Source organism: Drosophila arizonae, chromosome 5 (genome assembly GCF_054131065.1).
Source record: "Drosophila arizonae isolate 15081-1271.41 chromosome 5, UAZ_ARI_1.0, whole genome shotgun sequence".
Taxonomy (NCBI): Eukaryota; Metazoa; Arthropoda; class Insecta; order Diptera; family Drosophilidae; genus Drosophila; species Drosophila arizonae.
This window is the reverse complement of record NC_142925.1, coordinates 11,049,759-11,062,479: the sequence shown is the minus strand read 5'-3', so window position 1 is coordinate 11,062,479 and position 12,721 is coordinate 11,049,759. Positions and strand designations below refer to the sequence as shown.

Genomic DNA, 12,721 nt, shown 5'->3' with positions numbered 1-12,721 from the left:
GAATTACAGTGCTTTTTGAGTTTAACATAACAGTTAGCTTAGCAACATTTGTAGCCAAGTTGTTCAATTGGCTGTTGACAGCCGATAAGTAGTCAAAATGTTTATCGAATATTTGTTTTTATTTTGCATAGTTTTTTAGTTTTAATCACAAAGAAATTCGTTGCGGTTAAAAAAAAAAATTAAGCAGGTAATATTAGAACTTAAAACAGTTTCCCACACACTTATCGATAAAGTAACTTTAAATATGTAATTGCTCTGTAAACAATTTCTCAGCTCAGTTAACAGCTGTTAAATTCAAATGCAGTCGCCGTTTGCTGTCAATGATGCTGACGTTCAGATTAGTTTTCTATTATACATTGTGTGTTTCCACAAACATTCAACTTGTTCCATAAAATGAATTGTAATTACAAATTTTCAAATTAATTTCACCAGGTAAAGAGATTATTTGCAGGACAAAATGTATACACACTGTTAATAACATTCCATCGAAATGCTTAGCTTTAGCTCTGCCGTGTCTCTGTTACCAATCATCGTACATTCGTGCTGGTAGCAGCGAACGAGAAAGACGCGTTTTGGGTGCGTTCACGATTTGTATAAGAGTGTGTGTTGGTGTTAAAATTTAAGAAGTGCAGCTGTCGCTTAAAACAAATAAAAACCGTATAATCGGCGCTTATTAAGAAATCAAATTGCAACCGAGCAACATCGAAGTGCACGTAAAGCCTGACTAGCCAAGCAAATTTATAAAAATAATGCATGTGAAATAATTTCAACGCCCAAAAAGTCGCCGGCCAGCAGACGCCGTTGACGCCGCAAACTCTGCTGCTGCCGTTGCTGTCGTCGGTGTCGCAGCCGCTTGTTGAAACAAATGAAATGAAATATGTGCATTGAGTGCGAATTGCGTTGATTTTGTTCAAATGCAGTGCTGACACAGTGAAACGGAATCACAAATATATATGCAAAAAAATATTAACCAATTCATAAGAGAATAAAAATAAAAAACGAAATGAAAACTGCGCTTCGTGTGTGCGTGTATGAGAGAGTGCATGAGTATGCGTGAGTGTGTGCAGAACAAGCAACACAAAAAGAAGGAACGATGGCCGCGGCATCAGCAGCAGTAGCAGTCACATTTTGCTGACGTACCTGCTCCGCAATTAGAGTAACCATAACCGAAAATCAAGGCAAATGTTGCGGCTTCAAAAATGCAAACTGGTTACTTTAATTGCCACACAGCTACGTAATGCTATTTTCCGCTGAACGCTGTCCGCGCTGCTCATCTACGATGTTTAAATATGTCTGCTGCGGCGATTGAGAGTAACATTGAGAGATAGAGAGAGAGCCAGAGTGAGAGTGAGAGCAACCGCTGGCTTAAGAAAATGTATGGCCATATTTGTTTCTTGTCGGTTCCCTTTTGAAACTATGTTCCGCGGCTGCTGCTGCTGTTGCCGTTCTCGCCGTCTGCCTTTCGTTGCCGCATTTCTTAGATAAAAAGAGAGAAAAACAGCGAACGTTTCTTGCAGATAAAAATGTGCCGCAAAAATTGTATCTTGCCGTTTGAATCTAGCTGAGTGTGTATGTTTGTTTACAATGCGTGTGGGTTTGCTTGTTTGTGTGTGTGTGTGTGTTTGTGTCTGTGTCTGTATGTGTGACATGTGCTAAAAAGTTATTTTAATATTAATGTGCATTTAATCTTTTTCACCAAATCAACAGAAAAATATTTAAAAATCAGCAACTGCATACAAAACCAAACCAGATAGAATCAACGACAAAACGATAAATAACGAATATAAAAACGCAGAAAGTATAATAAAAAAAAGAAAACAAACATGTCAGAAGAAGTTGATCGCAACGACCCCGAGCTGAAATATCTCTCGGTGGAGCGCAATCAATTCAACGATCCGGCCACACAAGCCGAATGGACACAGAAACGTCTTGTTTGGGTGCCCCACGAGAATCAGGTAAGCAATGCAGCAGAAATTCTGAATTTTTAAAGGATTATTATATTCATTCATTTACCAACACTGAAACACATTCCACGATTTTCTCATTTGTTTACGTACTCGCATTCTGTTGTTTTTGTATATTGTTTTACTATTTCTTGGGTGCTGTCATGCTCCTTGCACTCTCCCGTCTCGGGCTTTCACCCGGCCGCGCAGAAGTCGTCGCTGGCGTCGCCAAGCGACCTGAAAAACCTGTAGAGCGCCTCGTTGCGTTGCGCAGGCGTTGGCCGCGCTCTGTTCTGCTGCTGCTTCGGCTTTGTTGCTGGGCGCGAGTTTGACCAGTTTTCTGTTATTGTTATTGTTGTTGCTTGCTGTTGCTGTTGCTGTTCTTTGTAAATGTTATCTTAATACACTTGCAAAGGCTATTGTGAACTTTGTCAAAGCAGTTGGCAATGCCAAAGTGAATTTATGAAAACGAAGAAGATTAAGAAGAATCAGAAAATTGGACTCTTATACTTGCATTCTAGTTGTGTCTTATAATTAGTGTAGCTGCTAATATTGAGCATTAATGTAAGGGTATTTCGGTTGCGGTATGTTTGTCGGTTTTTTCTCTCTTAATTTCTTCATATTTTATTGAAAGTATATTTAAGCCGATTAAGGGCGGGGAGCAGGCCAGGCCTATCTACAACTCCAATTCCAATATGCGTCTGGCCACAGCTGACGATAGGAATTGTAACTGAAACTGGAACTGGAAATCATGTTAAACTCCCAACTCCACTGACTGACTAACTGAATGCTGCCGTCTCGCTCTTTTCGTGCAGTTATCGCCTTTTTGGCTGCACACTCATCGTCGCATGAATCATGCAGTGGGTTAACTTCTTTGAATTTGATGTCCGTAAAATTGAATAAACATCCGCACACAAAAGATATGATTGTGGGTTTTTCATTTTGAGTATTTCTCAGTTTGAATCACTACAACAACAAAAACTGTGATATAGACATCCCGGAGAGGTAATTTGCAAATGGCGACTGTTGACCGTATTAATATAACAACTAGTGGCTCAGTTTCCAATTTGTCAATATTTCCAATTTGCAAGCGTTGCGTGAGTCATTCGAGCTATAGACAGAGCGAGCGACCGAGCGAAGATGGGAAGAGGAAGCAGAAAGTCGTGATAACGAAAGCAAAATAACAAAAAAAAAAAATTTATTATGTATTGAATGCAATAATTTATAGCATTTACTTTTGTCTGTGATAACGATAACGATAACGATGACACGCAACGATGTTTCATTTCTTGATGTTTGGAAAATATTGTCGGTAGCAAAGTTGGCCCATTCACAGATAACTAAACCAAATTCAGATGTCATTCAACCTGCTGCCTAACAGAATATATATTATATTATATATTCGCATATGTTTATATAGATGTATACAATGGCCCAGACTTTGTGCCTAGAGATAAAACTGTCGTTCCTAACAATGGGCACTGAAATAACTTACGAGGAATTGAGTAGCAAAGGTGCTACTCACTTATGAAAGTGCCAAAAAAAAAAGCTAAGAGAATGCTAGAAGATACCCTGTAAAAGTTAGCAATTGATGTAATATGTTTTGATTATTGTACTCTACATTTTATTTTGATTATGAACAAATTAGCAGATATATTAAAATATTAGTTATTTTTTTATAACTCTCTGCTATAGGGTATTTAATTATTATAATAATTATAATAGCAAAAGCAACAACTTGTCGCATTTTTTTGTAATTACGCATTTACTTAAAAAGTCATTTGCTTTGGCCCAAAGGAATTTCAAGCGCACACACAGATAAAGCAAGACATAAAACAGACAGCAACAAAAATAAAAGAAAATATAAGTAAGAGAGAGAGAGAGAGAGTGAGTAAAGAGTAGAACTGCGGGAGGGAGTGTGGAAGAAAACGGCACGACTTTGCAACAGACGAGCTGTCAGGCAGAGTGACAGAGATGGAGACAGACGGCGAGACAGTTGGACAGATAATGTAAGAAATTTGCATATGGCACAAACTGTTGCGCTGCTGGAATGCCCAACACATACAAATACAGCTGCTTTGCTAAATACAGTTACAGTTTTTTTTTTTGTTCCACGGCAAAGGGTATTCGGAATTGTGTCAACACATTTTGTGCACTCATTTTCTTTTTTTTTTTTCTTCTGTTTTTTGCCTGCCCAACAACTGTGCAAACTTTGCGCAATGTAAAGAAAATACTAAATATCTTTAAAATATTTATACTCATATGTGTGTATGTGTGTGTGTTTGTATTTGCGTTTCTATGTAAATAATTGAACAATGGGCCGCATTGTGCGTGTGCACAAGTTGTTGAAGAAGTTAATGAGGTCACACACACCTCATAGAGCTGAAGAAGACATGAGACTAATAACTTTTATATAGGTATGGATAAATATATAGTTGACATATTTAATCATAATTTGGAAATGTATTTAATATTCGATATTTCAGATATATATATAATATTCGCTAGATATATCGTTATTTCTACTCGAAGCAGAAACATGTATCTATTTCAATATATATGTATATCTAATAGCTAGATATATTTATACATACATTATTCACTTATACTCATCAAATTTGCAAGTGTATTCAATATTCGATATTCTGCATACTATATTCGCTAGATATACAGTTATTGCTAGTTAAAAGACTAAGCAAACGATTTCAGGTTCGACCAAGTTATTGTAGTTAATAACTAAACAAAAAAAACTTGGGCATTGATGGTCTTTGAAATGAGCTTCAGTTGCTCCTACCACAAATTGTTGTTAACATCTCAAACCGCAACACAAGCTATGTAGCTGAGCAGAGTGAGAGAGAGAGAAGCTCAATAACATGACACTCTCTCACACACATGAATTTACAATTACACCCACACACGTACACACACACACACACACACACACACACACACACACACACACACATTAGTTGATAAGTATTTAAGAGTTGTTTACAAAAAAATTGAAAAGCCACAAGAAACGTTGTCGGGTTTTTCTCTTTATTTCTTTATTTTCATTTAGTTTGGTTTTTGTTTTTGTTTTTCCCTTTATATTTATGTTACAAATGTCTCTTCTTTACCGCTAATGACAAAACGTTGCCGAAGCTTTCAAGATTCGGCTCTCGTCCGGTTTACGGTCAACGAACCTGCGGCTCTCATATCTCTCTCAATTCCACACACACACACATACACATATGTGTGTATTATGTTTATCTGTATGTATGTATGTGTGTATATATGCCATGCATATGCGTTGATCGATTAAACGCAAAGAAAAGAAATACAACAAATTTAAAATACGAAAATACTGAAAGAGAGGCAAATAACAAATTATTATGGCCGGTCAGCGTGAACTCTGCTTCTCTATAGAGAGAACTCGAGCCCACGATCTTCGTAAGCAGCGTTCAGTGAGCCGCAACGTCTTGTGGGTGCGAGCGAGAGGTGCATAGACTATATTGAATGATTGGAATGCTGCTGCATGGGAACGTTTTGAATACACAAAGCGACTTGGGCGGGAATATTGGAATCTTATGGTTAATAATATTCATATCTTTGTATATGTTTAGGAAAGAGTTGTAGTATATCTAAATATAGATATATAGACTTTTAGTATATATTTATCTATATATCGATAACTGTTAGAAGTCTCATTTGAGAGCAAGAAATAAGGTATTTATGTTGTATATTAATGGTTATTGGTTATTCCCACACAATTTGTTCATATTACCTCATTAATTGGGGTAATCAGTATGTTATCAACTCTGTAAGGGTATTTACTCTTTATTATGCCAAAGATAACATAAATTCGATGATATATACTTCGCAAAGCTCGCACAAAAAAAAAAAAAAAAAAAAAAAAAAGTGAAGTAAACAATAAAGTTCTTATTATTCAATAGGTTATGCAAATATTTCTGTACATATATTTGGGCATCACTGAGTTCATTATTTGTTTACTCTGCTCTTATGTCAGAATATCTCAAGTTCAAGGTTTTTTCCCAGATATTTTGTTCATATTTAATTTTTGTTTGCTGCCAAATCGTTTGTAGTTCCAATATTTTAAATTACAAAACTCTCGCACATAAATAAATACATTTTTATTCATTTACAATTTGTATCTTTGGCTCTGATTTGTTTTCTTTGCATTTGTTTTTGTTGTTGTCTTCTTTGCACTTCGTTGTGATTCGCTGATTGCTTGGAATGTGTCGTGTATGTAGATAACAATCTACAAACTTTCTAGCAAAGAGGGAGAGAGAGATAGGGAGTGTTTATGCTTGTGTGTGTGTGTGTGTGTGTGTGTGTGTGTGTGTATGTGGGAGAGAAAGAGGGGACACAGCTGATTGATGATCTCATTGGCGGCCTGCGCATACTTCAGCAAATCATTTCTTTTGTTTTTAAGTAAAAAAAAAAAAAAAAAATAAATAAAAATAAAAAAATATTTCCATATATAGTTTTTTTTAAGTTTGCTGTACAGTGAAGACTCCAGAGCAGGAAATTTGAAATTGTTATACATACCCAATACGATAATTTACTAATTTTGTTTATTAAATAAAATTATAATTTATTTTCAGTCTATCTCTGAAAATTGTTCATCCAAGATGTTCTTAGCGCGTGTTTACTGCATGAGTTAACAGGGCACTTCACAGCTCATTAAATAGCTCATTTCTTTTATGACATTATACAACACTGAATCACCTTTGCTTACCTTTTGATACACGAGTTATTTAATATAAAATATATTTAAACACATTACGCACTTATTTCTCTTGAGGAACACCCAATGATTTCTGTTGTTTTCATTCAATTTCTGTTTATCGCTTGTGCCGGAAAAGCGCAAAGATAATGGATACAAACACACACACCCACACACACACGCACGCACGCATACACAGATCATGTTTATCTCTAAGCAAGACAAGAATGGAAATGTAGAACTGTGGAATTGTGGAACATTTCGGATCGTTGGGGCGTGCTGCACGTATTTAACTTAACGATCAGAGACCTGCCTCTGTTTGTTGTTGTTGCAGTTGCAGTTGCAGTTGCTTGACTTGTTGGTCGTTAATGCATTTCATTGCACTTCTGTTTTTTCTTCCACCCTTTTAATGAGCCTCTGGAACTGGAATTAGGAATCATAAATTATGCTATTCCGTATGGCCGCAAAGTGGAATTTGTTTGTTTTACGTTTTAATTTTCTACTTCTGGTTTTCATTCTTGTGATTCATCATTGAATTCTAATTTGGGAAAATAGCATTGCGTTTTATTAATGGTATTCCTAAGAAAAACTCTTAATTTCTGCAACATTAATTCATACTTAAAGATGCGAGAATATCATGATATATATACATATATATTTTATATATTTTTTGGTTCCAGTTGAGTTAGTTATATAGCTTGCGATAAACTGCAGCAAATTCGCTGGATAAGCCTCATAAATAATGTAAACAGATATGATATAATGCTATAAAATATAACATATATGAACAACATCCGTTTCCGCTTGAAAAATAATCACGTTCGAATTTACAATGCAAAAATTTTGATATGTAATTATTTAAAATGCAATATTTTCTTATACAATTTTTATTTTCTATAGCTTATCTATAAAAGTGATCATTTATCAATCTATTTTTCAATGTTATTTTTCTAGTTAACGCATTTATAGATTAATATCGCTCAGCCCACAGTCGCACTAAATTGAATAAGTTGTCAACACGCTCAATTAGTGCTAATTAAAATGCGTAATTAAATAGACTATAAATTAGAAAATCTACTTAGCTCTAGATAACATATTCATGTTATTCGTGTAGAGGATGTGTGTGTGTGAGAGAGAGAGAGAGAGGGCGAGAGCCTTGAACTTGCCAATAGGCAGACAACAGTTAGACAACAGACAGACAACAGAAAAAGGGCAGACAAAGGCGTCGCTGTTGCTGTTGCTGTTGCTGTCGTTGGCGCAGCTTCTGTTTGCCTTCTGCTGCTGCTGAGGCGCTGGCAGCGGTAGCAGCTGCTGTCGCTGCCTCCCCGTTGGCTGTTTTGTCTCTGCTGGTGCTGCTGCCGCTGCTGTTGTGTCTGCAACGGCACTTGAACGGGCGTCAGTTTTATCGTCTGCATTTCCTTTTTGTTTCTGTTGTGGCTGCTACTGTTGTTGTTGTTGCTGCTGCTGCTGTTGATGCGCTTGGCGCTTGACTCATGCAGCGCTCTGTCAAGAGATGCACTCACAGTCACACTTACACACACACACACACATGCAAGTTCACTCAATTAGAGTCAAAAGAATACAAAAACAAGCATAAGAAGCAAACGAAAGAAGAAGAACGAGCAACAGCAGTGTTACAAGGCGTGTGCATTGTTTTTATATACATATGCAGACAGCCCAGCCAGGAGCTTTAACTGTAATTGCTGTTGCTTCTTCTTCTTCTTGTGCATTTGCTGCTTTGTTTTCATTACAAATCTGTGCTGAATTTGCATTTGTATTATTTCCTGGAATATATTTTCGATATTGTATATGTAATAAATAACGGTTAATTGACTCTCACACGTGTGACTCACATACACACACACACACACTCACACAGTGAGTGACTAATTCGCAATGAATTTGAATTCAATTTCTGATTTCTTTTTCTGTTTCTTTTCTTTTCTTATTTTTGCAGGGCTTCGTTGCCGCCAGTATTAAGCGCGAACATGGCGACGAGGTGGAGGTGGAACTGGCCGAGACCGGCAAGCGTGTCATGATCCTACGCGATGACATACAGAAGATGAATCCGCCAAAGTTCGACAAAGTCGAGGATATGGCCGAGCTGACGTGCCTCAATGAGGCGTCCGTGTTGCACAACATCAAAGACAGATATTACTCTGGCTTGATCTATGTAAGTATCTATATGCCCCAGCTACATACCCAATACATACAGACATTTGTATAGACCCATGCCCAAAGCAAATAGATGCCATTAGAGAGGGGATTGCTTGAAAGCTGCCACAGCTGCTGGCAATGTGACGGATGATGACGCGAACTTTAGATAAACATTGAGCAATAGTTTTGTTTTCTCATCCATTCGATGCGTGGGTTGCGCGAATAGTAAATGACTAATCAATGGGTAACTGTGAAAATGGAATAAAGAGACTGCATTGTTTATTTTGGCACGCTCAAATAGAAAAGAGAATAAAAGGGAGAGAGAGACAGCAATTGATGCCATGCCAAAATTTTAGCAGTAAATAAGTTAACAGTAGCAGCAGATCTATATTAGCAGACAGAGAGAGAGAAAGAGAGTGGGCGAGGGCACTTTTACTATGTTATGTTATGTTATAGTTGTTTGCACGACTGCTACTTCTAGTAAGCTTTAAGCCGCCCTCGCTAGCTGCTTCGGGTGATTTAGAGTTTTGTGGAAATGTTGACAGTTGAAACCCTTTGCGCAAGCCGTGGAGTTTCCATTCTCTGCATATTTGTTTAAAAGCGCGGCAAATATTTGTCACACACACATACAAACACAGAGAGAGAGAGAGAGAGGCAAAGAGATTTACTTATCGAGTATACGCATACATCATACATATGTATATGTGTGTATAAGAGTAAACAAATATCGAATCATCAATTGCCGTTTGTGATGTTTCCACTGCATTTGTCAATGTCTAAAAACAATGATAAAGAAGAAGAAGGAGTAGAAGGAGCAGCAGTTGACATGTCTGTGATGCCTTTTAAAAAGCCAACACATCCGCCGCTAATTGTTATGCCAAAAACGTTAAGTAATTTAAACAAAAAAATATATGTATATACATATACATGTATGTGTACGCATTTGTGCATATCTAAATTGTTGTTTAACGAAGATAACGAATTCCACGCTTGCAGCCCATAAATTCGGCTTAAATATAAATCAGTGGGTAGCTGTTGCGTCTGCCGCTGCAGCTGCAATTACAATTTCAATTAATAGAAATTGATGCTGACACATAAATAAACGAAAACGAAATGAGCAACAAATTGGGAATTTATTAACCAACTGCTCCAGCACAAACAGAAACAGCAGCAGTCTGTCTCATTAACCCAATAAAATAAACAACTGCAAATTGAGTTTCAATCTAAGAGAGCTGGCAACATGTTGCCAGCATCTGTTGAGCTTTTAAGCTATGCTTATAATGGGTGCGCACGCTCTCTCCCATCTCTCTCACTCTCTTACTTTGTTCTTTGGCTGCTGCTAACAAATTATGCGGCGCTGTTTTTACATAAACATTTTATGTGCCTGCTGCTTAGCATTACATTTTTGATTGCTGTTGTTGTTGTTGTTGTGGAGTCTAATTAAATGCGCAAACCGTTTTCGGCCTTTTCAAATGCGGCCGACGTTGGGTTTTTGATGTGGGCGTACACTGCTTTGAATTTGTTTATACACATTGCCGTTGTTGTTGTCGCTGCTGCTGTTGGTGCTGGTGCTGGTGCTACTGCTGGCGCTGCCGTGCTGCCACGCTTCAGCGCACACGACGCCGACGCACGCGTTTTAGATTGTTGCTGCTGCTGCTGCTGCTGCGCTGTCAGCTATACACTCACACAAGCGCACCACGCATTTTATTTACACTGTTCCCGCACTCTCTCTCTAGGTCTCTCTCACTCTCTGTCTCTCACCCACTTTGACCTGTTTCACATAAATTGCGTGTTGCTTAGCAGAATATGTTGCTGACGCGCGCACTACTTAGAGTGAGCTTTTATTTGTATTCATTTTTATTAACGGCATAATTATTATAATTTGTTGACATTTAATTTGATTTTAAAATTGCAATTAAATTAATTTGTGTAGCAGCTGCTGCCTGGCTGGCTACATGTTGATAATTAATAAATGTCACAAAACTGCGTACACACAGAGAGAGAAAGAGACACGTTCACACACACACACTCACACTCACGTGTATGCAAATGTAATGTCAACACCTAGCAACAAATATGGCGACTGGCAATTTGTTTGACATGAATGTCCAAGCGAATGGGCGTCAAAATGTTGTCGGGTAACGCAATGCACAACCCACTACCCGCCGCCCACCGCCCACAGCCCACAGTCCACAGCCCAGTGCACCGTTCAACCCTCTCGCTGGCTGTCCAATTGGACGCGCCCGCTTGCAAATCCAATTGGCTGCGACGTACTTCGATTTGATCTCTTCATTTAGCAAATTTCATGCAATTTACCCAGCTGAATTAATGAATAAACAAATTGCGACAAACAAAAATTGAACATTTCATGTTTGTATAGCTGTCAGCAGATGCGTTGCCATCTAAATATAAATAAACTTGACGTTGTCTCATTGACCCCCATGGGTGTCTCCCAATCCCCCCTCCTCCTAGCTATCTGAAAAGCTAAGCTACAACGACAACTGTATTTGCCTTTAACTATCTTTGAGTTATGCACTAATTGAAATTTCATAGCGAACAGACCGTCGCAAGCATTTAAGCCATTCACATATTGAGCATTCCTCTCCTCCCCACCTCTCTTTCTCTCTCTCTCTCTTGTCTTCTTGTGGCCCTGATGACACTTAATTTGCTTTTGGCTAGATTTACATGTGCAACAAATTCCGACAGATCTTTGGCTATATCTGTATCTATATATATATTCATATTTATTTATTTATGATGCATGCGAATTGTGGCCACGTTGCGGCATATAAATTATTTCACATATACTATATATAACTATATGCATATATATAATAAACATTTTGCTTGACAATTATTGGCAGCTCGAGAGCTTTGCTTGCTGCATGTACCGTTTGCTTCGTGTGTGGGCGGGGAGGGGAGCGGGGCATTAACACGTAATTAACATGAAAAGCGCCGACATTTTGCATTTAACATTTCGCTTTTAGCATTTGCTAACGTAATTGCTTGCAACACGTTGCATATTGCAGCTGAAATATAAATAATATTTTCGCTGGACGTCAATTGACTGTGATTTATCTACATACATATGTATTTTCTCAGCCGCACCGCACGCAAATTCCAATGAACAGCAAATAAAAAGCTCGCGCTTAAAGCTCGAAAAGCGCGGCCTAATTGAAAAGCGTGACACGTTCATTCAGCGGAGCAGCGATGGCGCTCATATCAATTACGATTGTTCTAAGATTTGTGTACATATATACCCTATAGTTAATTTGTGGCTAAAGGGTGTGTTGGTCTGTGGAAATAATTGGGCTTCAATTTGCAACAAGTTCTGTTTGAAATGGGAATGTGTGGGTGTTGGAATGGAAATTGGAATAAGAACTGGAACTTGAATTGGAATTGGTATAGGACTTTTATAGCATGGAGCTTATGTTTGAATTGGGGATGCTATTGGAATTCAATTTGGAACTGGAACTTGGGTTTGAATTGGAAATATAGAACGGATGGGAATTAGGACTGACGATTGATTTGAATGCTAATTGGAATTAAAGTTAAACTGAAATACAAGAGAGAGAAATGGGAGCAGTATAAATACAATTTTAAAATGTTACTAATTGGAATTGAATTTCAGCCCTAATATCGTATTACATATAAATTAGAATTGGAAATAATGTACATACGATTAATATTCCGATTAGCATTAGCAATCACGTTCGGATAAATATTGCAGTTCAAACTGGAATTTGAGTTGGAATTTGCAACTCAATACGAGAAGGTGATTCAAATCAGGGAATTCCAATCAAATGTAGTTTGATAGTTTTAAAGACATCAATGATTGATTCGATTAAGTTTTATGCTCAAACACATGCGAGCTGAATTGATCATAAAAGAT

At 37.6% G+C, this 12,721-nt stretch overlaps 1 protein-coding gene across 5 annotated transcripts in view; it reads left to right on the top strand.

The window, feature by feature from the left end:
- Positions 1 to 498: 498 nt before the first annotated feature.
- zip (myosin heavy chain 10) overlaps positions 499 to 12,721 on the top strand; it is a 30,723-nt gene continuing 18,500 nt past the window's right edge. For all 5 annotated transcript variants that reach the window (XM_089470410.1, XM_018009586.2, XM_089470409.1 and 2 more), the window contains exons 1-3: positions 499 to 576; positions 1,708 to 1,955; positions 8,630 to 8,845. In XM_089470410.1, coding sequence (XP_089326536.1) covers positions 1,824 to 1,955; positions 8,630 to 8,845 — 348 coding nt within the window. In that variant the 5' untranslated portion in view covers positions 499 to 576; positions 1,708 to 1,823. The remainder of the gene's footprint in view (positions 577 to 1,707; positions 1,956 to 8,629; positions 8,846 to 12,721) is intronic.